Here is a 17,693-nt window from a genome sequence, read left to right as displayed (position 1 = left end):
CAACTTTGTTCTTCTTTTTCAAGATTGTTTTGGTTATTCTGGGCCTTATACATTTTTATATAAACTTTAGGATCATCGTGTCAATTCTACAAACAAGACAAAATAATTTTGATAGGGATTGTGTTGAATTAGTATCTCAACTTGGAGAATAGTACTATCTTAACAATATTAAGTTTTTCAAGTTTTGAGCACGGGATGTTTTTTCCATTTATTTAGATCTTCTTTAATTTCTTTCAACAATGTTTCATAGTTTTCAGTTTACAAATCTTGTATTTCTTTGGTTAAATTTATTCTGAAGTATGTTATTCCTTTTAATCCTATTGTAAATGGAATTGTTTTCTTAACATCATTTTCAGATTTCTTTTTGCTAGTGTATAGAAATACAGTTGATTTTTTTTTTTTTTGTATATTGATCTTTTATCTTGCAACCTTACTGGACTTGTTTATTTGCTGTAAAACTTTTTTATACTCTTTAGGATTTTCCATATGTAAGATCATGTCATCTGTGAATAGAGATACTTTTACTCATTTCTTTCCAATCTGGATGACTTTTATTTCTTTCTCTTGCCTAGGATTTCAAGTACAATGTTATATAGAAGTGACAAGATTGGGCATTATTATCTTGTTCCTGATCATATAGGGAAAGCTTTCAGTCTTTCACATTATGTATAATATTAGCTGTGGGTTTTTCTTAGATGCCCTTTATTAGGTTGAGGAAGTTACCTTCTATTCCTACTTTGTTGTGTATTTTTTTATCATGAAAGGATGCTGGATTTTGTCAAATGATTTTCTGCCTCTCTAGAGATACTCATCTGGTTTCGTCCTTTATTCTATTAATATGGGGTATTAAATTAATTGATTTTCATATGTTGAACCAGCCTTGTATTCTAAGATAAATTCCACTTGGTCATGATATATAATTCTTTTTATATGTTGCTGGATTCAGTTTGCTAGTATTCTATTGAAAACTTTTGCATCTATATTTATGAGATATTGCTCTGTAGTTTTATTTTGTTATTTTTTTTTCTGTTTTGCATATAAGGATGACACTAGCCTCATAGAATAAGTTGGGAAGTATTCCATACTCTTCTACTTTTTGGAAGCATTTGTGAAGGTTTGATGTTAATTCTCCCATACTTGTTAGGTAGAATTCACCAGTGAAGTTACCTGGTCCTGGGCTTTACTTTGTGGGAATTTTTTTGATTACTAACTCAAGTTCTTTAGTTGTTATAGTTCTATTCAGACTTTCTACTTATTCTTTGGTCAATTTTGGTAGTTTTTAATCTAAGAATTCATCCATTTCACTTAGGTTGTCTGATTTGTGGGAAAACAATTGCTTATAGTATTCTATTTCATCCTTTTTATCTCTGTAAGTTTGGTAGTACCGTCCCCTCTTACATTCCTGATTTTAGTTGTTTGATTCTTGTGTTTTTTAAAAAAATATTTATTTTTTTATTTTGGCTGTGCTGGGTCTTAGTTTTGGCATGCGGGATCTTTTTTTTTAGTTGCGGTGCGCGGGCTTCTTAGTTGTGGCATGTGGACTTCTTAGTAGAGGTATGCATGCGAGATCTAGTTCCCTGACCAGGGATCAAATCCAGGCCCTCTGCATTGGGAGCAGGGAGTCTTACCCACTGGACCACCAGGGAAGTCCCTCTTGTGTCTATTTTTTTCTTGGTAAGTCCAATTGAAGATTTGTCCATTTTGTTGATCTTTTCAAAAGACCAACTTTTGGTTTTGCTGATTTTCTCCTTTGCTTTTGTATTCTCCATTTTATTAATTTCCACTCTAATTTTTTTTTTTTTTTTGCGGTATGTGGGCCTCTCACTGCCGTGGCCTCTCCCGCTTGCGGAGCACAGGCTCCGGACGCGCAGGCCCAGCGGCCATGGCTCACGGGCCCAGCCGCTCCACAGCATGTGGGATCCTCCCAGACCGGGGCACGAACCCGTGTCCCCTGCATCGGCAGGTGGACTCTCAACCACTGCGCCACCAGGGAAGCCCTCCACTCTAATTTTTATTTCCTTCTGCTTGCTTTGGGTTAGTTTATTCATCTTCTTCTAGTCTCTTAAGGTAGAAGATTATTGATTTGACATTTTCTTCTTTTATAGTCATTTACAGCTATAGATTTGCCTCCATGTACTGCTTAATCTGTATCCCATAAAGTTTGGTATGCTGTGTTTTCATTTTCATTCATCTAAAAGTATGTTCTAATTTCCCTTTTAATTTCCTCTTTGACCTATTGGTTATTAGAGTGTATTGTTATTTCCATATATTTGTGGTTTTCCCACATTTCCTGTTATTTGGTTTTAGTTTCTCCATTGTGGTTAGAGAACATATTTTGTATGACTTCAATGATTTAAATTTATTGAAACTTGTTTTGTGATCTATCATATGATCTAGCCTGGAGAATGTTTAATGTATATTTAAGAAGAATGTGTGTTAGGATTTTGTTGGATGGAGTGTTCCATAGATGTCTGTTAGCTTCTGGTTGGTTTACAGTGTTGTTCAAGTCTTCTATTTTCTTGTTGATCGTCTGTCTGTTTGTTATATTCATTATTGAAAGTGAAGTTTTCAAGTCACCAACTATTATTGTTGAATTGTATATTTTATCTTCAATTCTGTCAGTTTTTGCTTCATGTATTTTGGGGTCTGTTGGTAGGTGCATGTATGTTTATAATTGTTATAGAATCTTGATGGACTGACCCTTGTATCAGTGTAGAATATCCTTCTTTTCTCTAGTAATAATTTTTATCTTAAAGTTTGTTTGTTCTAATAGTAGTATAGCTTAATTTCACCCTCATTTTGAAGGATAGTTTTGTTGCATATACAATTCTTAGTTGGCAGTCTTTTTCTTTCAGCACTTTGAGTATGTCATTTCACTGTCTTCTGGCCTCCATGAGAAATCAGCTGTTCAGTTTATTGAGGATCCTTTGTATGTGATGAGTCTCTGTACTTCCAAATTCTCTTTTTTTTTTTTTTTGTGGTACACGGGCCTCTCACTGTTGTGGCCTCTCCCATTGTGGAGCACAGGCTCGGGTCTTGCAGGTTCAGCAGCCATGGCTCACAGGCCTAGCCGCTCCACGGCATGTGGGATCTTCCCGGACCGGGACATGAACCCATGTCCCCTGCATCGGCAGGTGGACTCTCAACCACTGCACCACCAGGGAAGCCCTTTTTGTTTTTTTTTTTAATAAATTTATATATTTTTATTTATTTATTTTTGGTTGCATTGGGTCTCCATTGCTGCATGCAGGCTTCCTCTGGTTGCGGCGAGTGGGGGCTACTCTGCGTTGCAGTGTGCAGGCTTCTCATTGCAGTGGCTTCTCTTGTTGTGGAGCATGGGCTCTAGGTGCATGGGCTTCAGTAATTGTGTCACGCAGCTCAGTAGTTGTGGCTCACAGGTTCTAGAGCACAGGCTCAGTAGTTGTGGTACATGGGCTTAGTTGCTCCACGGCACATGGGATCTTCCTTGACCAAGGATCGCACCCATGTTCCCTGCATTAGCAGGTGGATTCTTAACCACTGCACCACCAGAAAAGTCCCTGTTTGTTTGTTTTGTGTTTTATTATGATGAGTCTAAGTTTGAGTCTCTTTGAATTTATTGTATTTCAAGTTCAGTGAACTTCTTGGAAGCATAGATTAATGTTTTTCTCAAATTTGGGAAGTTTTTGATTAGTATTTCTTCAAATAATCTTTCTGCCCCTTTCACTCTTTCCTTTTCTTCTATGACTCTCATTATGCATGTTTGCTTGATGATGTTCCGTTTGCCTCTAGGGTTCTGTTAATATTTCCTCTTTCTTTCTGTCAGGGTGGATAACCTCAATTGATCTATTATCAAATTCACAAATTCTTCTCCTGTTAGCTAAGACTTACTGTTGGGCCTTTTCTAATGAATTTTTCATTTCAGTTATTATGCTTTTCAACTCTAGAATTCTTATTTGTTTTTTTAAAAAATAATTTCCATGTCTTTATTTATATTCTCTATTTGGTGAGACATTGTTATCATACTTTAGTTCTTTAGAGATAGTTTCCTTTTGTTTTTGAACCTGTTTAAAATAGTTAATTTAAAATCCTATTTAGTAAGTCTAACATCTAGACTTCCTTGAGGACAGTTTCTGTTGACTGCTATTTTTCCTTTATATGGGCCTTACTTTTCTTTTATTTGCATGTCTCACAATCATTTGTTGAAAACTGGACTTTATAAATAATATGATGTGGCAACACCAGAAATCATATCCCATTGTCTTCCCAGGATTTGTTGTTGTTGCTGTTTGTTTGTTTAATGACTTTCCTGAATTAATTCTGTAAAGTCTGTATTCTTTGCCATATGTAGCCACTGAAGTCTGTTTGGTTAGCTTAGTGTTCAGCTAATGATTGAATTAAGATTTCCTTACAAGCCTAGAATCAATAAGTCTTCCAACCTTTGCCAATAGGCTCTGTGTACTTGTTGGGTACATCTTCAAAGATGTGACAAACAGTTTACAACTCTGCATTAGCCTTTACTTCCTGCTTGCACAGCGCCTCAAGGTCAGTCAGAGGTGAGAGATTAGGGCCTTCTAAGGTTTTTCCTGGGCATGTGCACAGTTCTACTTATGAATGTGGCCTTTTAGACTCCCAGGAATCTATTGGAGATTTTTGATGTTCCCCTGGCCCCTGCAAGAGACATCTCATTCTCAAGCTTTACCTTTTAAGTGTTTTAGTTAAAGTCTTATTTGCATCAACTGCTATCACTGTCTCAGGCAGCTGCAGTGTTAAGCAACTGCTGATGATTATTTTCAACAGATTCCCCAGGAAGAAAATTGTTTGCAGTGAGTGAGCTCTGAGTTGGGTCAAATAAAGACAAGCTGCATGAATAGGTATTTCCAGGGAGCTTCCAGATAGGTTAGATAATATCAGTTCTTTGGGGACAGGACTTCTGGGAAACTCCAAACTCCAAACTCCTTCTACCCCCTACATAGTACCATGGTTGTGAGGCTGTTGGTTTTCAAGGCCACTGCATATCCTGAGAAAGGATGATGGAATTAGGGCAAGTCAAAGCAACTACAAAGCTTGCTTCTAACTGATAGTCAGTAATTTTCTTAAATAAACAATCCTTGGATTTTGCAAGCCACAGTTCTACCCATGTAACACATCAGCTGTTTGTTTTTTTTTTTAAATTCCATTTCTTGCCAACCGACATGAATACACTTGGTACTGTTACAATCATTATCTAGACTTACTCATGTTCTCCTTTTGTTACTTTACACCATATCATTGTTCTTTTGCTGATTCATAATTTATAGAATGAACATTTTAATGCTTAAAATTCATTAAGTTTATGTGTTATATAATTTTATACCTTTCTTTTTTTGACCATTTAGGAGTTTTCAACTTTACCAGTATTGTAGGCTACTATACTACAAGCATGCAGTTTATTGTTTAAAAAATATTTCCTTAGAATAAATTCTATTTAGTAATATTTGCTATCAAAGGCTACAAACATTTTATGCCTCAAGTTATTTCCAAAAGGATTATACTAATTTATATTTTCATCAATAATATGTGTGTTTATTTACATCCTTTACAACATTGACTATTAGTTTTTATTTTTTAAATATATAAAAATATATTAGGGGCTTCCCTGGTGGTGTAGTGGTTGAGAGTCCGCCTGCCAATGCAGGGGACACGGGTTCGTGCCCCGGTCTGGGAAGATCCCACATGCCGTGGAGTGGCTGGGCCCGTGAGCCATGGCCACTGAGCCTGCGCGTCCGGAGCCTGTGCTCCGCAACAGGAGAGGCCCCAACAGTGAGAGGCTCGCGTACCGCAAAAAAAAAAAAAAATATATATATATATATATAATTATTAATGAGATTGAACAACTTTTACATCTGCTTTATTTTATGTGAATTTTCTATTCTTGTGGTCTTAAAAGTATTATAGCTATCCAGCTATCCCATGAATAATCATTGGTATTTTCTTTACTTCTGAAAAAGTGAGATTGTCATATAGAACTTTATCAATTAAAACCACTTTTAAGTTGTTTTCCTTAATATTACAATGTCTTTTAATCTTTGTCACAATTTGTAGAAGTACTAAATGACATCTTTTTTATCCTAGCAATGAAGCTACCCTTTTTAATGTTACTTAAAAGCTAGTAGTATTATAGCTTTCCGATATTCCCAGAAAAATCTCATCTAACTTTAGCTACAATTTAAAGCATCTATTGGCTTTCATCAATGTACTGAATTATGTCACATATTGTTTCTTGAGGAAAATGTATTTTGAATGTACATAGCTAACGTTCAAGCAGACTTTTAGAATGTATCACTTTAAAAGCTTAGAATTTCCTATTTTAGTGATTGTACAAATGAAAACGTTACCTGAAATTGGTGACTTACTACAAATTCTACAACATTGTTTTTCCTTACAATCTAATCTAATGTTTGCTTTTCCCCAGTTTAAGGCCAGTCCTCTTGCTGTGACTTTCAAACTAACTGGGGAGACAGATGACATATTTCAGATACAACCAGATGGACTTCTGTATTACAGCAAAGCCCTGGACAGGGAAACAAGAGCTGTTCACAAACTCCAGGTGAACTGAGACCAGACAAAGGACACTAACTCTAATCTCTCTGAGCACTCTTTGTCCTGGAAATATCACTGGCACCTTCTTTCCTAGCACAGAATCCTGTTTCAGCTCTCCTGACACTAATGACATGCTTTGCAAATCTCATTTGTCTTTTTAAATTTTATTTTATTTTTTAACAACTAGAGAGGCGTGTGGCAAAGGTATCCTCTTTTTTAGGCTTTATGACCAGAGTAACCCAATTTATATTGCTAAGGCTCTTAGATGGCATTACTCATCAAAATGAGTGGAAACCTGGATGGCACATGGATCAAAACTAGCCAGTACTTCTCTGCTATTACACTGGTGTCTGCCTATGGCTGTTGGGTGGTCTCTGGACCCACAAAGAAGGTGGCAGTGGTACTAGATGGAGCTCCTTTGGGCCTTGCAAGAAGCAGAAGTAATCAATGACCAAAGTCAGAGGCTGCCTAGAGAGACCCTTCTCTCTCTCTTTCCCCCTTAGTTTTCATGGTTTGTATCTCTATCTGAATGATAGAGAGCTAATTGTGGGGAAAAGAGCAAGCCAAAAGCTTTCTGTTTAAATTCTACTACTGGCTCTGCAGATCAACCACTAAAATGCCTCTGTAACAGGACATACTTTCATACCCTCAAGGGTCAAAGTATTCTTATTTTACTGATTCCAGCTATTTAGAAAAAAAGCATGTCCAGTGTCCAGCCAACCTCACTGCTGGAAAAACACAGTCATGATTAGATTGATTTAACTGATAGGGCCTCTATTTTAGCAGCTCCCAATTTGGGCTCTTATGGGTGTCTTTCTCCCCTGTAGTGACCAGGTTATTGGTTATTTGGGCTCTAATTTCTTTCAAGTGACTCTTGAATGTGTGATATGAGGTCCAGACTCACCAAGGAGGTTTCCTTTTCCTGTCAACATCAGGTCTCAGCCCTGGATGCTCACGGCAATACAGTGGAAGGCCCGGTCCCCATCACCATAGAAGTGAAGGACATCAACGACAATCGACCTGTGTTTCTCCAGTCAAAGTATGAAGGCTCAGTAAGGCAGAATTCTCGCCCAGGTAATAGGCAGGAGCCTGGAGATATCTGTGGAAAGATGCAAGTGTAACAGGCAGAGGGGCAGCTTTGTGTGGCTAACATGTGTAACTAGCATTCATTAAGGACTTACCATCTTATTTAAATTTTATTTATCTTATTTAAACTTCACAGCAATCCTCTAGGAGTTGTTTTATTATCCCTACTGCTCTGGGACACAACATCTCAACGTTGGCACTATGGACATCTTGGGCCTGATAATCCTTTTTTTGTTAGGGGCTGTTCTGTGCATTATAGGATGTTAGCAGCATCCCTGACATCTATCAATGCAGATGCCAGGAGCAACACTTCCCTTCCAAATTGTGACAGCAAAGATGTCTTCAGACATCGCCAAATGTCCCCTGGGGGGCAAAATCACCCCTAGTTAAGAATCACCATTTTAGGGTGAGAATTTAGAACACCTTACAGCTTTAGAACACTGTAGAACACTCTGGAAAGGTAAGCTTACTCTCCCACATCCTCCCAGAAATCCACATTCTCATGGTCACTGCTGGCTTCCAGTTCTTTTTCTTCTCTGACTTCAGCTCCTAGCTATGACTCATCCCTTCACTCTTTTACTTTTCATTTCTACAAAAGCCCCTCATCAAAGCATAGGTATGTGTGGCAGGCTTTACTGAAGATTTAGAGGAATGAAGGAGCATCATGTCATAACAGTGCACAAAATAAACATGAATATTAGACTGTGAGTTCTCAGAAAGACTTTTGGCCATTTCCATCAACTCACTGTCAAACTTCCCTCTGTGTCACTTAATCGCTATCTCTCACTCTTCAATGCCCACTTCCAATAACTCAGGAAGAATATTCCTTCCACTTTATTATGTGGAGCAATTTCACGTGTCTCTGTCCCTGAGGTTGCATACCAAAGGCTCACCACTAAACTCTGCCAAGTAATAATCTTCCAGGTCTTATTCTTTACCAATAGGGTTTTCTAATTCAGTGATTCTCAAACTTTTTGGTCTCAGGGCCCTTGTATTCTCATAAAAACTATTGTGGACTCCAAGAAACTTTTGGTTATCTCCAGTGGTGTGCTAGTAAATTTTAATAGCTGTCTCTCCAGGGAGAAAAAACCCTGATTTGTAGAATTTGTCAATTTCTGTGGTATAAGTACTCTCACCATAACCTATTTTAAGCTACCACTGGTGTTAATAATTGGCTTACAAAATTTCTGAAAATTCAACTAGGTCTCACGAGTTGACTCCAATACGTCACTGGTTATATCTATCAATATTTATCGTATTTGAAATTAAAACTGAGAAATTAAAAAATATTTATTTAGTGATTGATTTAAAGTAATAAGCATATTTTAATAAAAATAACTATTTTCAAAGACAAAAGGAATGTTAAGAAGAATGGCATTGTTTTAATCTTTGCACCTCTCTTTAATGTCTGGATTAATTGAGAACAGTTGGATTCTCATTTCTGTTTCTGCATTCATTTTGTTGCCATATGCTGTTTTGGTTGAAACATTTAAAGAAAAACTCTCCTTACACAGTGTTAATAGTGTAATAACGCTTCAGATAATTGTGGATATTCTTTGATACTAGACCAAAACTCAACAAGTGGTGGTTTCTTAAATGTTATTTTCAATGTAGAATCCGAAACCATATTAATGCCTTTTTTGGGATACTTCTTTATGCTAAAATCCATCAAATTATGTGGTTTTTTTTTTTGCGGTGCGCGGGCCTCTCACCGCTGTGGCCTCTCCCGTTGCGGAGCACAGGCTCCGAACGCGCAGGCTCAGCGGCCATGGCTCACGGGCCCAGCCGCTCCACGGCATGTGGGATCTTCCCGGACAGGGGCATGAACCCGCGTCCCCCGCATCGGCAGGCGGACTCTCAACCACTGCGCCACCGGGGAAGCCCTTATGTTGTGATTTGAATGGGTCTTTCACACATGTATGACCCTAAAAACAGTCTCAAAGACCTCTAGAAGTCCCTGGACCATACTTTAAGAAACCTCATCCTAGAGGAAAGGGGCAGAATAAAGAATCATTTCACCACTGATATGAATTATGGCACCTTCCTCCATTCTATTTCTGCCTCTTAGAAGGCAAATGTGTCTGTGGTTGGTTTGGGTTTCAATTAATATCTTTTTTTTCTGGGTACATTTTGTTAAACAGGAAAGCCCTTTATGTATGTCAATGCTACAGACTTGGATGATCCAGCCACACCCAACGGCCAGCTTATTTATAAAATTATCATGCAGCTTCCCAAGGTCAACAATATCATGTACTTTCAGATCAACAACAAAACGGGGGCAATTTCACTTACTCTAGCAGGTAAGTTAAGTGATGTCCTCATATGACTCTCTGAGGCAGTTAAAAGGACCTAGATCTGGATCACCTTCAGAGACATTTGCTTTTCTTTTCTCTCCTACTTCCCATAGGATCCCAGGAACTGGATCCTTTGAAGAATCCTTCCTACAAGCTGGTGGTCTCAGTGGAGGACATGGGAGGCCAGAATGAGCATTCCTTTAGTGACACCACATCTGTGGATATTATGGTGAAGGAGAATATTTGGAAAACACCAGAACCAGTGGAGATTGAAGAAAATTCAACTAATCCTTACCCCATTAAAATCACTCAGGTAGTGCCCAAGGAATGCCTAGAGCCTACCCAGTCAATCAGCACTCACATTGTAGGGGCCCACCCTCATGGTCTTCACTGACATTCCTGCATAGCGTCATTATGAAGCAAACTAAATAGACAAGGTCTCTGGCCCCAAGTGTCTGGAGTTTGCCATCATGGGTAAACTCTGGACTTTACAACTTGGATTCAGATATATATATGTGTGTGTATATATATATATATATATATATATATATATATATGAGTTTTAAAAGAGAACTTCACTCACCTTCACCTTCCAAGTAGATAATACTGTTGTTCCCTGTCAAGACTGTAGGATATGGCTGCCCTAGAGTGGGCTGTATATGGCACATGTACATGATTCAAATTTGGGGCTGCAAATTATTTTTGAAAGGCTGTTTCTTATTCCTTTGGGAAAAATCTCTATGCGAAAGACTCAACCCATCACAGGCTGAGGAACAGAGATAAGACTGGTCAAGTGTAAAAACTGAGTAGATGACCTTTACCTTTGGAGCCCACCCCTGCCAACTCCATCTCCTGTGGGTACCTCTCCCCTCCATTCAAACCCTCCCCCGGTCCCACCTCTATGGCTGGTGTTCATCCTGAACCCCCTCCTCTTTCTTTAGCTCCTGGAAATCCACTCTGGGGTTCACCCAGATCTGATCTTTTCTGGAAGATCAGGAAGTTTCTTGATGCAAAAGCTGTGAGTTAGTGGGAAAGCACTGGATTTGGAAGCAGATAAACTGTTATGAGCCCCAACTTCTCACCAATAAAATGGGGATAATAACAGATCTTTGGGTTGTTGTGGAAATTAATTAGTATCTGTGGAAGTGAATAAAAGGTATTAACGTTATGAAGGAGTTGTAGTCTGTAGTAGCCCTAATATTTTTTAGATGACACTGTTGTTAAGGGGTCCTGGAATGGCCTATCCCACCATATCTATTGTCTAACTTAAAAGAATTTTTATTTATTAAACATTGAATTAATGAATTTCACCTTCAGAGGAAAAAACAAAAAGAATGAAAGCAAGAAATATTCTGCTTTACCAGCTAAGAAACTATGTCAGGACTCTTTACCGTGAGAATTTCAGATTGGGTTCCTTTACTAAAGTCTTCCCGTTTATTGTTTAGGTTACCTTCATAAGGATTTGTAAATGCTAAAAAGAACACATACACTTGTTTTCACTTAGGGCTGTCAAAGAAAAGAAAATCTAAAGAGCCACCCCAATACCTAGGCCTGGGGAAGGTACTTTGTGTGGCTTGAAACTGAATAAGAGTGGAGGGGGACAGCTCAAGAGAGAACTAAGGCTGAATTTTTAGGACATCAAAGGAGCTCGCTTACAACTGAGAACATGGTTTTTGTCTTGGACAGAGGGTGTGCTTAAATAACTAGAAAGGGATACCCTTCCCAAGCTGGTTTGAGAGAATAGTTTAGTGTGGAAATTTCAAATGGCTGTAAGACTAGAGGCAAGTCACTTAAATTTTTGTGACCTAGTTTCCCCATTTATAAGGTGGGGATAACAATAGTCTCTACCTCATGGGGCTGTTTGAGGATTTAATTAGATAACATATAAAAGTGTTTAGAATTATGTCTGGAATGGGGTAAAACCCTCAGTATGTGTTGTTATTAGTACTAGACTATCAGATAGGCCAGGCTCTGTCTGTAGCAAGTAGACAGGTCTTAGTATTGAGTTTACTGATTTTTTTTTCAAACACCTTTATTGGAGTATAATTGCTTTACAATGTCGTGTTAGTTTCTGCTGTATAACAAAGTGAATCAGCTATATTCACTTATATCCCCATATCCCCTCCCTCTTACACCTCCCTCCCACCCTCCCTATCCCACCCTTCTACAGTGGTCACAGAGCACCAAGCTGATCTCCCTGTGCTATGCGGCTGCTTCCAACTAGCTATCTATTTTACATTTGGTAGTGTATATATGTCCATGCCACTCTCTCACTTCGTCCCAGCTTACCCTTCCCCCTCTCCGTGTCCTCAAGTCCATTCTCTATGTCTGTGTCTTTATTCCTGTCCTGCCCCTAGGTTCATCAGAACCATTTTTTTTCTTAGATTCCATATACATGTGTTAGCGTATGGGATTTGTTTTTCTCTTTCTGACTTACATCATTCTGTATGACAGTCTCTAGGTCTATCCACCTCACTACAAATAACTCAATTTCATTTCTTTTTATGGCTGAGTAATATTCCATTGTATATATGTGCCACATCTTCTTTATCTATTCATCTATCAATGGACACTTTGGTTGCTTCCATGTCCTGGCTATTGTAAATAGCGCTTCAATGAATATTGTGGTACATGTCTCTTTTTGAATTATGGTTTTCTCAGGGTATATGCCCAGTAGTGGGATTGCTGGGTCATATGGTAGTTCTATTTTTAGTTTTTTAAGGAACCTCCATACTGTTCTCCATAGTGGCTGTATCAATTTACATTCCCACCAAAAATGCAGGAGGGTTCCCTTTTCACCACACCCTTTCCAGCATTTATTGTTTCTAGATATTTTGATGATGGCCATTCCGACCGGTGTGATGTGATACCTCATTGTGGTTTTGATTTGCATTTCTCTAATTATTAGTGATGTTGAGCATTCTTTCACATGTTTGTTGGCAATCTGTATGTCTTCTTTGGAGAAATGTCTATTTAGGTCTTCTGCCCATTTTCAGATTGGGTTGTTTATTGTTTTGATATTGAACTGCATGAGCTGCTTGTATATTTTGGAGATTAATCCTTTGTCAGTTGCTTGGTTTGCAGTATTTTCTCCCATTCTGAGGGTTGTCTTTTCGTCTTGTTTGTGGTTTCCTTTCCCATTTGTTTATTTTTGTGTTTATTTCCATTTCTCTAGGAGGTGGGTCAAAAAGGATCTTGCTGTGATTTATGTCATAGAGTATTCTGCCTATGTTTTCCTCTAAGAGTTTTATAGTGTCTGGCCTTACATTTAGGTCTTTAATCCACTTTGAGTTTATTTTTGTGTATGGTGTTAGGAAGTGTTCTAATTTAATTCTTTTACGTGTAGTAGTCCAGTTTTCCCAGCACCACTTTATTGATTTTTTTTGCCAAGTTGTTTACAAAACAACTCTAGGAGTTGGCAAATATTCTTTGTTTTAAAAAAGTAATTAATGAGTTAATTTATTTCTTTTTGGCTGCGTTGGGTCTTCGTTGCTGCACGTGGGCTTTTCTCTAGTTGCGGTGAGTGGGGGCTGCTCTTTGTTGCGGTGCGCGGGCTTCACATTGAGGTGGCTTATTTTTTGTGGAGCATGGGCTCTAGGTGCGTGGGCTTCAGTAGTTGTGGCTTGTGGGCTGTAGAGCGCAGGCTCAGTAGTTGTGGTGCGTGGGCTTCGTTGCTCCACAGCATGTGGGATCTTCCCTCATCAGGGATCGAACCCGTGTCGCCTGCATTGGCAGGCGGATTCTTAACCACTGCGCACCCAGGGAAGTCTGTTGGCAAATATTCTTATCCCTGAAGTCTTTAAGACTAAAGACTTAAGGGAGGAATGTTCTTTATTTATGTGTCATTTGTCTTGCTTAAATAATAGCATGGTGAAGAACTGAAAGTGTCTCATCATCTTCACTGGTGAGTTCTGGGAGCTTGTTGTCCATCATGGCTTAGTGCTCAGATAACGCCGCTACTAAATACATTTTGTTTCTTAAATTGGGGTTTCGTGACATGAAATCTTCACATTCGGACTTCCAAAAGAACAACCCACAAACTCTTTAGAGGGTTCACAAAGAATTGCTTTAGAGAAGAAAAATACCCCTATATGCTTATTTGGAGCAATATAACTTAGTACAAAGGAGAAAAAAGCGGAGGGATTATTTTAAGCTGAAAACGAAAAATGTAATTTAGTAGTTATAAGAAACCACAGACATCTAAACAGGGTTGTCAGAAATTTCAAATCGAGAACCAGAAAATTGTTTATTTCCTTTCCAGTTCTCTCTGTCCGGATGTATCTTTCCTGACAATTCACTTTGGGCCCTGTAGGTGCGGTGGAACGAACCAGGTGCACTATATTCATTAGTGGAAGAGGAGAAGCCATCAAAATTCCCATTTTTAATTGACCAGGAAGGAGATATCTATGTGACTCAGCCCTTGGACCGAGAAGAAAAGGATGCGGTGAGTAAAATTAGTAGGAGTTTCACAGGTGATGAGATCCTGGGCCCATGGATATCTGAGAGCAGAAACAATTTTACTTAACACCCAGCCCCCCCCAATATCCCCCAAACTGTGTTCTGAACTCAGTGCATTATTGCTCTCAGAGACATGATAATACCCTCACAGATTCAGCCCATTTTATATTTTCTCATTTCCCAATTCTAAGCGAATTGATGATAAGGGGATAAATGAAATAGCATTGAAATCGTTGTTTTCTCTGCCTTTTAAAGGGGATGATGAAGGATTCATGTCTTAACTCTGATCTCGTTGTAGTATGTTTTTTATGCGGTTGCAAGGGATGAGCATAGAAAACCACTCGCATTGCCACTGAAAATTCAAGTGAAAGTTAAAGACATTAATGATAATCCACCTACATGTCCATCTACCGTGACTGTACTTGAGGTCCAGGAGAATGAACAAATAGGTAAGAAGCCGTGTATCTGTCCTCCCTATGTTAACTCTGTAATCCCTTTCTCCTCTTTGTCAAGTAAAAGGTGGGCAGGTAAACCTGATTGGGGATCAGTGGTCCATGCCCAGCACAGCATAGAGGTAGACTAGACTTGGGGACTCACATAGGTACAGTATTTAATTTCAAGCAATATCTGGGAAGAGTTTTTCAAAATTGGACATTTTATAACTACTACTCATACTCCTAGCACCGTTACTGCCACTACTATTACTACTACTACTACCACCCTTACCACTACCACTAGCACTGTAACCATTTACACCAGTATCCTGTATACATGTATAAGGTTATCTCTTTGCAAGGTTTTTTTTTAGATTTTATTTATTTATTTATTGGCTGCGTTGGGTCTTCCATTGCTGTGCGCCAGCTTTCTCTAGTTGCTGCGAGCGGGGGCTGGTCTTCGTTGTGGTGCGAGGGCTTTTCATTGCAGTGGCTTTTCTTGTTGTGGAGCACAGGCTCTAGGCACACAGGCTTCAGTAGTTGTGGCACATGGGCTTTAGTAGTTGTGACTCATGGGCTCAAGAGCACAGGCTCAGTAGTTGTGGCACACGGGCTTAGTTGCTCGGCGGCATGTAGGATCTTCCCGGACCAGGGATCGAACCTGTGTCCCCTGCATTGGCAGGCAGATTCTTTTTTTTTTTTTATAATTCATCTATTTTATTTATTTTTGGCTGCAATGGGTCTCCGTTGGTGCGCGCGGGCCCTCTCCAGTTGTGGAGAGCATGGACCACTCTTCATTGCGGTGCACGTGCCTATTGTGGTGGCTTCTCTTGTTGCGGAGCACAGGCTCCAGGCTCACGGGTTTCAGTAGTTGTGGCACGCGGGCTCAGCAGTCGTGGCACACAGGCTCAGTAGCTCTGCGGCACATGGGATCCTCCCGGACCAGGGCCCGAACCTGCGTCTCCCGCATTGGTGGGCGGATTCTTAACCACTGCGCCACCAGGGAAGCCCCTGCAAGGTTTCTCCATAGATTCTTATCTGCCTTCAACAAACTCAGTGACAGGTAAAATCCCGTCAAACTTGCTAAATAATTTAAACAAACATTCACACCCAATGTCAGATATCCTGCAATTGACCCTTGATTGTCCCTCTCTAGGAAGCTGATAATAGCTCATGAGGCTGGAAGATGAAGTTCAAATCCTATCTGTTTTTGACCTTTTGTTCTTGACCTGTTTTGTTTCCTTGTACTGTGCCAGGATAGCTTTAGTTTTGTACAGGGACGACTACTATTACAGCACTGTGATTTCTGGGAGTTTTATGACTTTGCTGGATTTGGGACACCTATTGTCTATTACCCCTTGGTGTTGAGCCCATTGGCTGAGCGGGCTGGCATTGCTTGAAGTGTTTTTGTCTGTTTCGTGTACATTTCAGGGCTTACAGGGTTAGCAGGCTCTCATGACTACCATTCCCAGGGCTTGGCTGCCCTTGTAGGCAGATCCTCACCTGCCTCATGGGCATTCTCATCATTTTTTTTTGATCTCTTTACTCTTCTTGCCACACACTTTTCACACAGTGGGTGCTGTCTTGGTGGACACTGCTCACATGGCCTGCTTGCTCAATGCTCACTTTTTTTCCTTCTTGCTGTCAAGAGTCATATGTAGGCTATCTATTGTCACTGTGTTCTGCTTTGGTCTTCTGTTTTTCATTTATTCCAGTTATTCTTACAACGGGAAGTATTAAATGACACTTTGAAGGATTTCAGTTAATTTTAAGGAAGAATCTTCTAAAGTGACAGTGGAGTAACAATGAAATGTGTGACAATAGCCAAGAAACACCTATGGCATCACCCTTTTTGAAAATATGGGATGGTCTGTGATGCTGAATGAAGGCAGAAGATCTTTGAAGACCTTTGTAGATGATACCTCAAGTCTCTTTGCATAGGGCCTAACATTTAGTGTATCAGTCATCCATGTTGCATAACAAATTGTCCCAAAATTTAGCAGCTTAAAACAGCAAACATTTATTATCTCACAGTTTCTGGAAGTCAGGAATCTGGATATGGGGTGCATGCCTTTGATTTAGAATCTGGATGTGAGGTGAGTGCCTTTGATTCAGAGAGAGAGAGAGAGAAAGAGAAAGGGAGAGAGCTCAAAAAATGGCAAGTAAGATGGAAGTCAGGGGTTTCCCTGGTGGCGCAGTGGTTGAGAGTCCGCCTGCCGATGCAGGGGACACGGGTTTGTGCCCCGGTCCGGGAGGATCCCACATGCCACGGAGCAGCTGGGCCCGTGAGCCATGGCCGCTGAGCCTGCACGTCCGGAGCCTGTGCTCCACAACGGGAGAGGACACAGTGAGAGGCCCGCGTACCTCAAAAAAAAAAAAAAAAAAAAAAAAGATGGAAGTCAGTCTTCTTATAACTAATCTTGGAAGTAACATCCCATAACTCTTGCTATATTCATTAGAAATGAGTCACTAGGCCCAGTTCGCGCTCAAAAGGAGGAGGTTACACCAAGGCATCAATATCAAGGTTGGGGGGATTGCTGGGAGCCACCGTAGAGGCTGCCTGCCTTATTTGGGAGGAGGACAGTACTAGTTTTCTGAAGCTGCTGAGGATGTCATTGTTGGTAAAACAAATGTTCAGGGATGCTGCATGCTCTTTGCATCTCCAAAAGTGAGAATTTATTTTGTAACAATATTTCACAAAGTCTTGAATTGTGGACTTAATGGACCAGGAATTCTTATAAATCAACACAGATTGAGTCTATTCTCTATATGTAGCCCAAAGGGGTACAAAAAATGTCCCTGCCTTTTGGGGGCTTACTGTCTAGCTCAATAAAATACTCAATTATTCCTTAGTATATTT

The 17,693-nt window shown here is 39.7% G+C and overlaps 1 protein-coding gene across 1 annotated transcript in view; it reads left to right on the top strand.

The window, feature by feature from the left end:
- CDH17 (cadherin 17) overlaps positions 1-17,693 on the top strand; it is a gene marked incomplete at its 5' end in the record, with an annotated part of 82,639 nt that overhangs the window by 17,353 nt on the left and 47,593 nt on the right. The window contains 6 exons of the mRNA XM_060128119.1: positions 6,434-6,568; positions 7,497-7,635; positions 9,789-9,947; positions 10,055-10,254; positions 14,254-14,385; positions 14,698-14,848. Of these exons, the coding sequence (XP_059984102.1) occupies positions 6,434-6,568; positions 7,497-7,635; positions 9,789-9,947; positions 10,055-10,254; positions 14,254-14,385; positions 14,698-14,848 (916 nt within the window). The remainder of the gene's footprint in view (positions 1-6,433; positions 6,569-7,496; positions 7,636-9,788; positions 9,948-10,054; positions 10,255-14,253; positions 14,386-14,697; positions 14,849-17,693) is intronic.

This window comes from Lagenorhynchus albirostris, chromosome 17 (genome assembly GCF_949774975.1).
Source record: "Lagenorhynchus albirostris chromosome 17, mLagAlb1.1, whole genome shotgun sequence".
Taxonomy (NCBI): domain Eukaryota; kingdom Metazoa; phylum Chordata; class Mammalia; order Artiodactyla; family Delphinidae; genus Lagenorhynchus; species Lagenorhynchus albirostris.
This window is presented reverse-complemented; position numbering and strand designations above follow the sequence as displayed.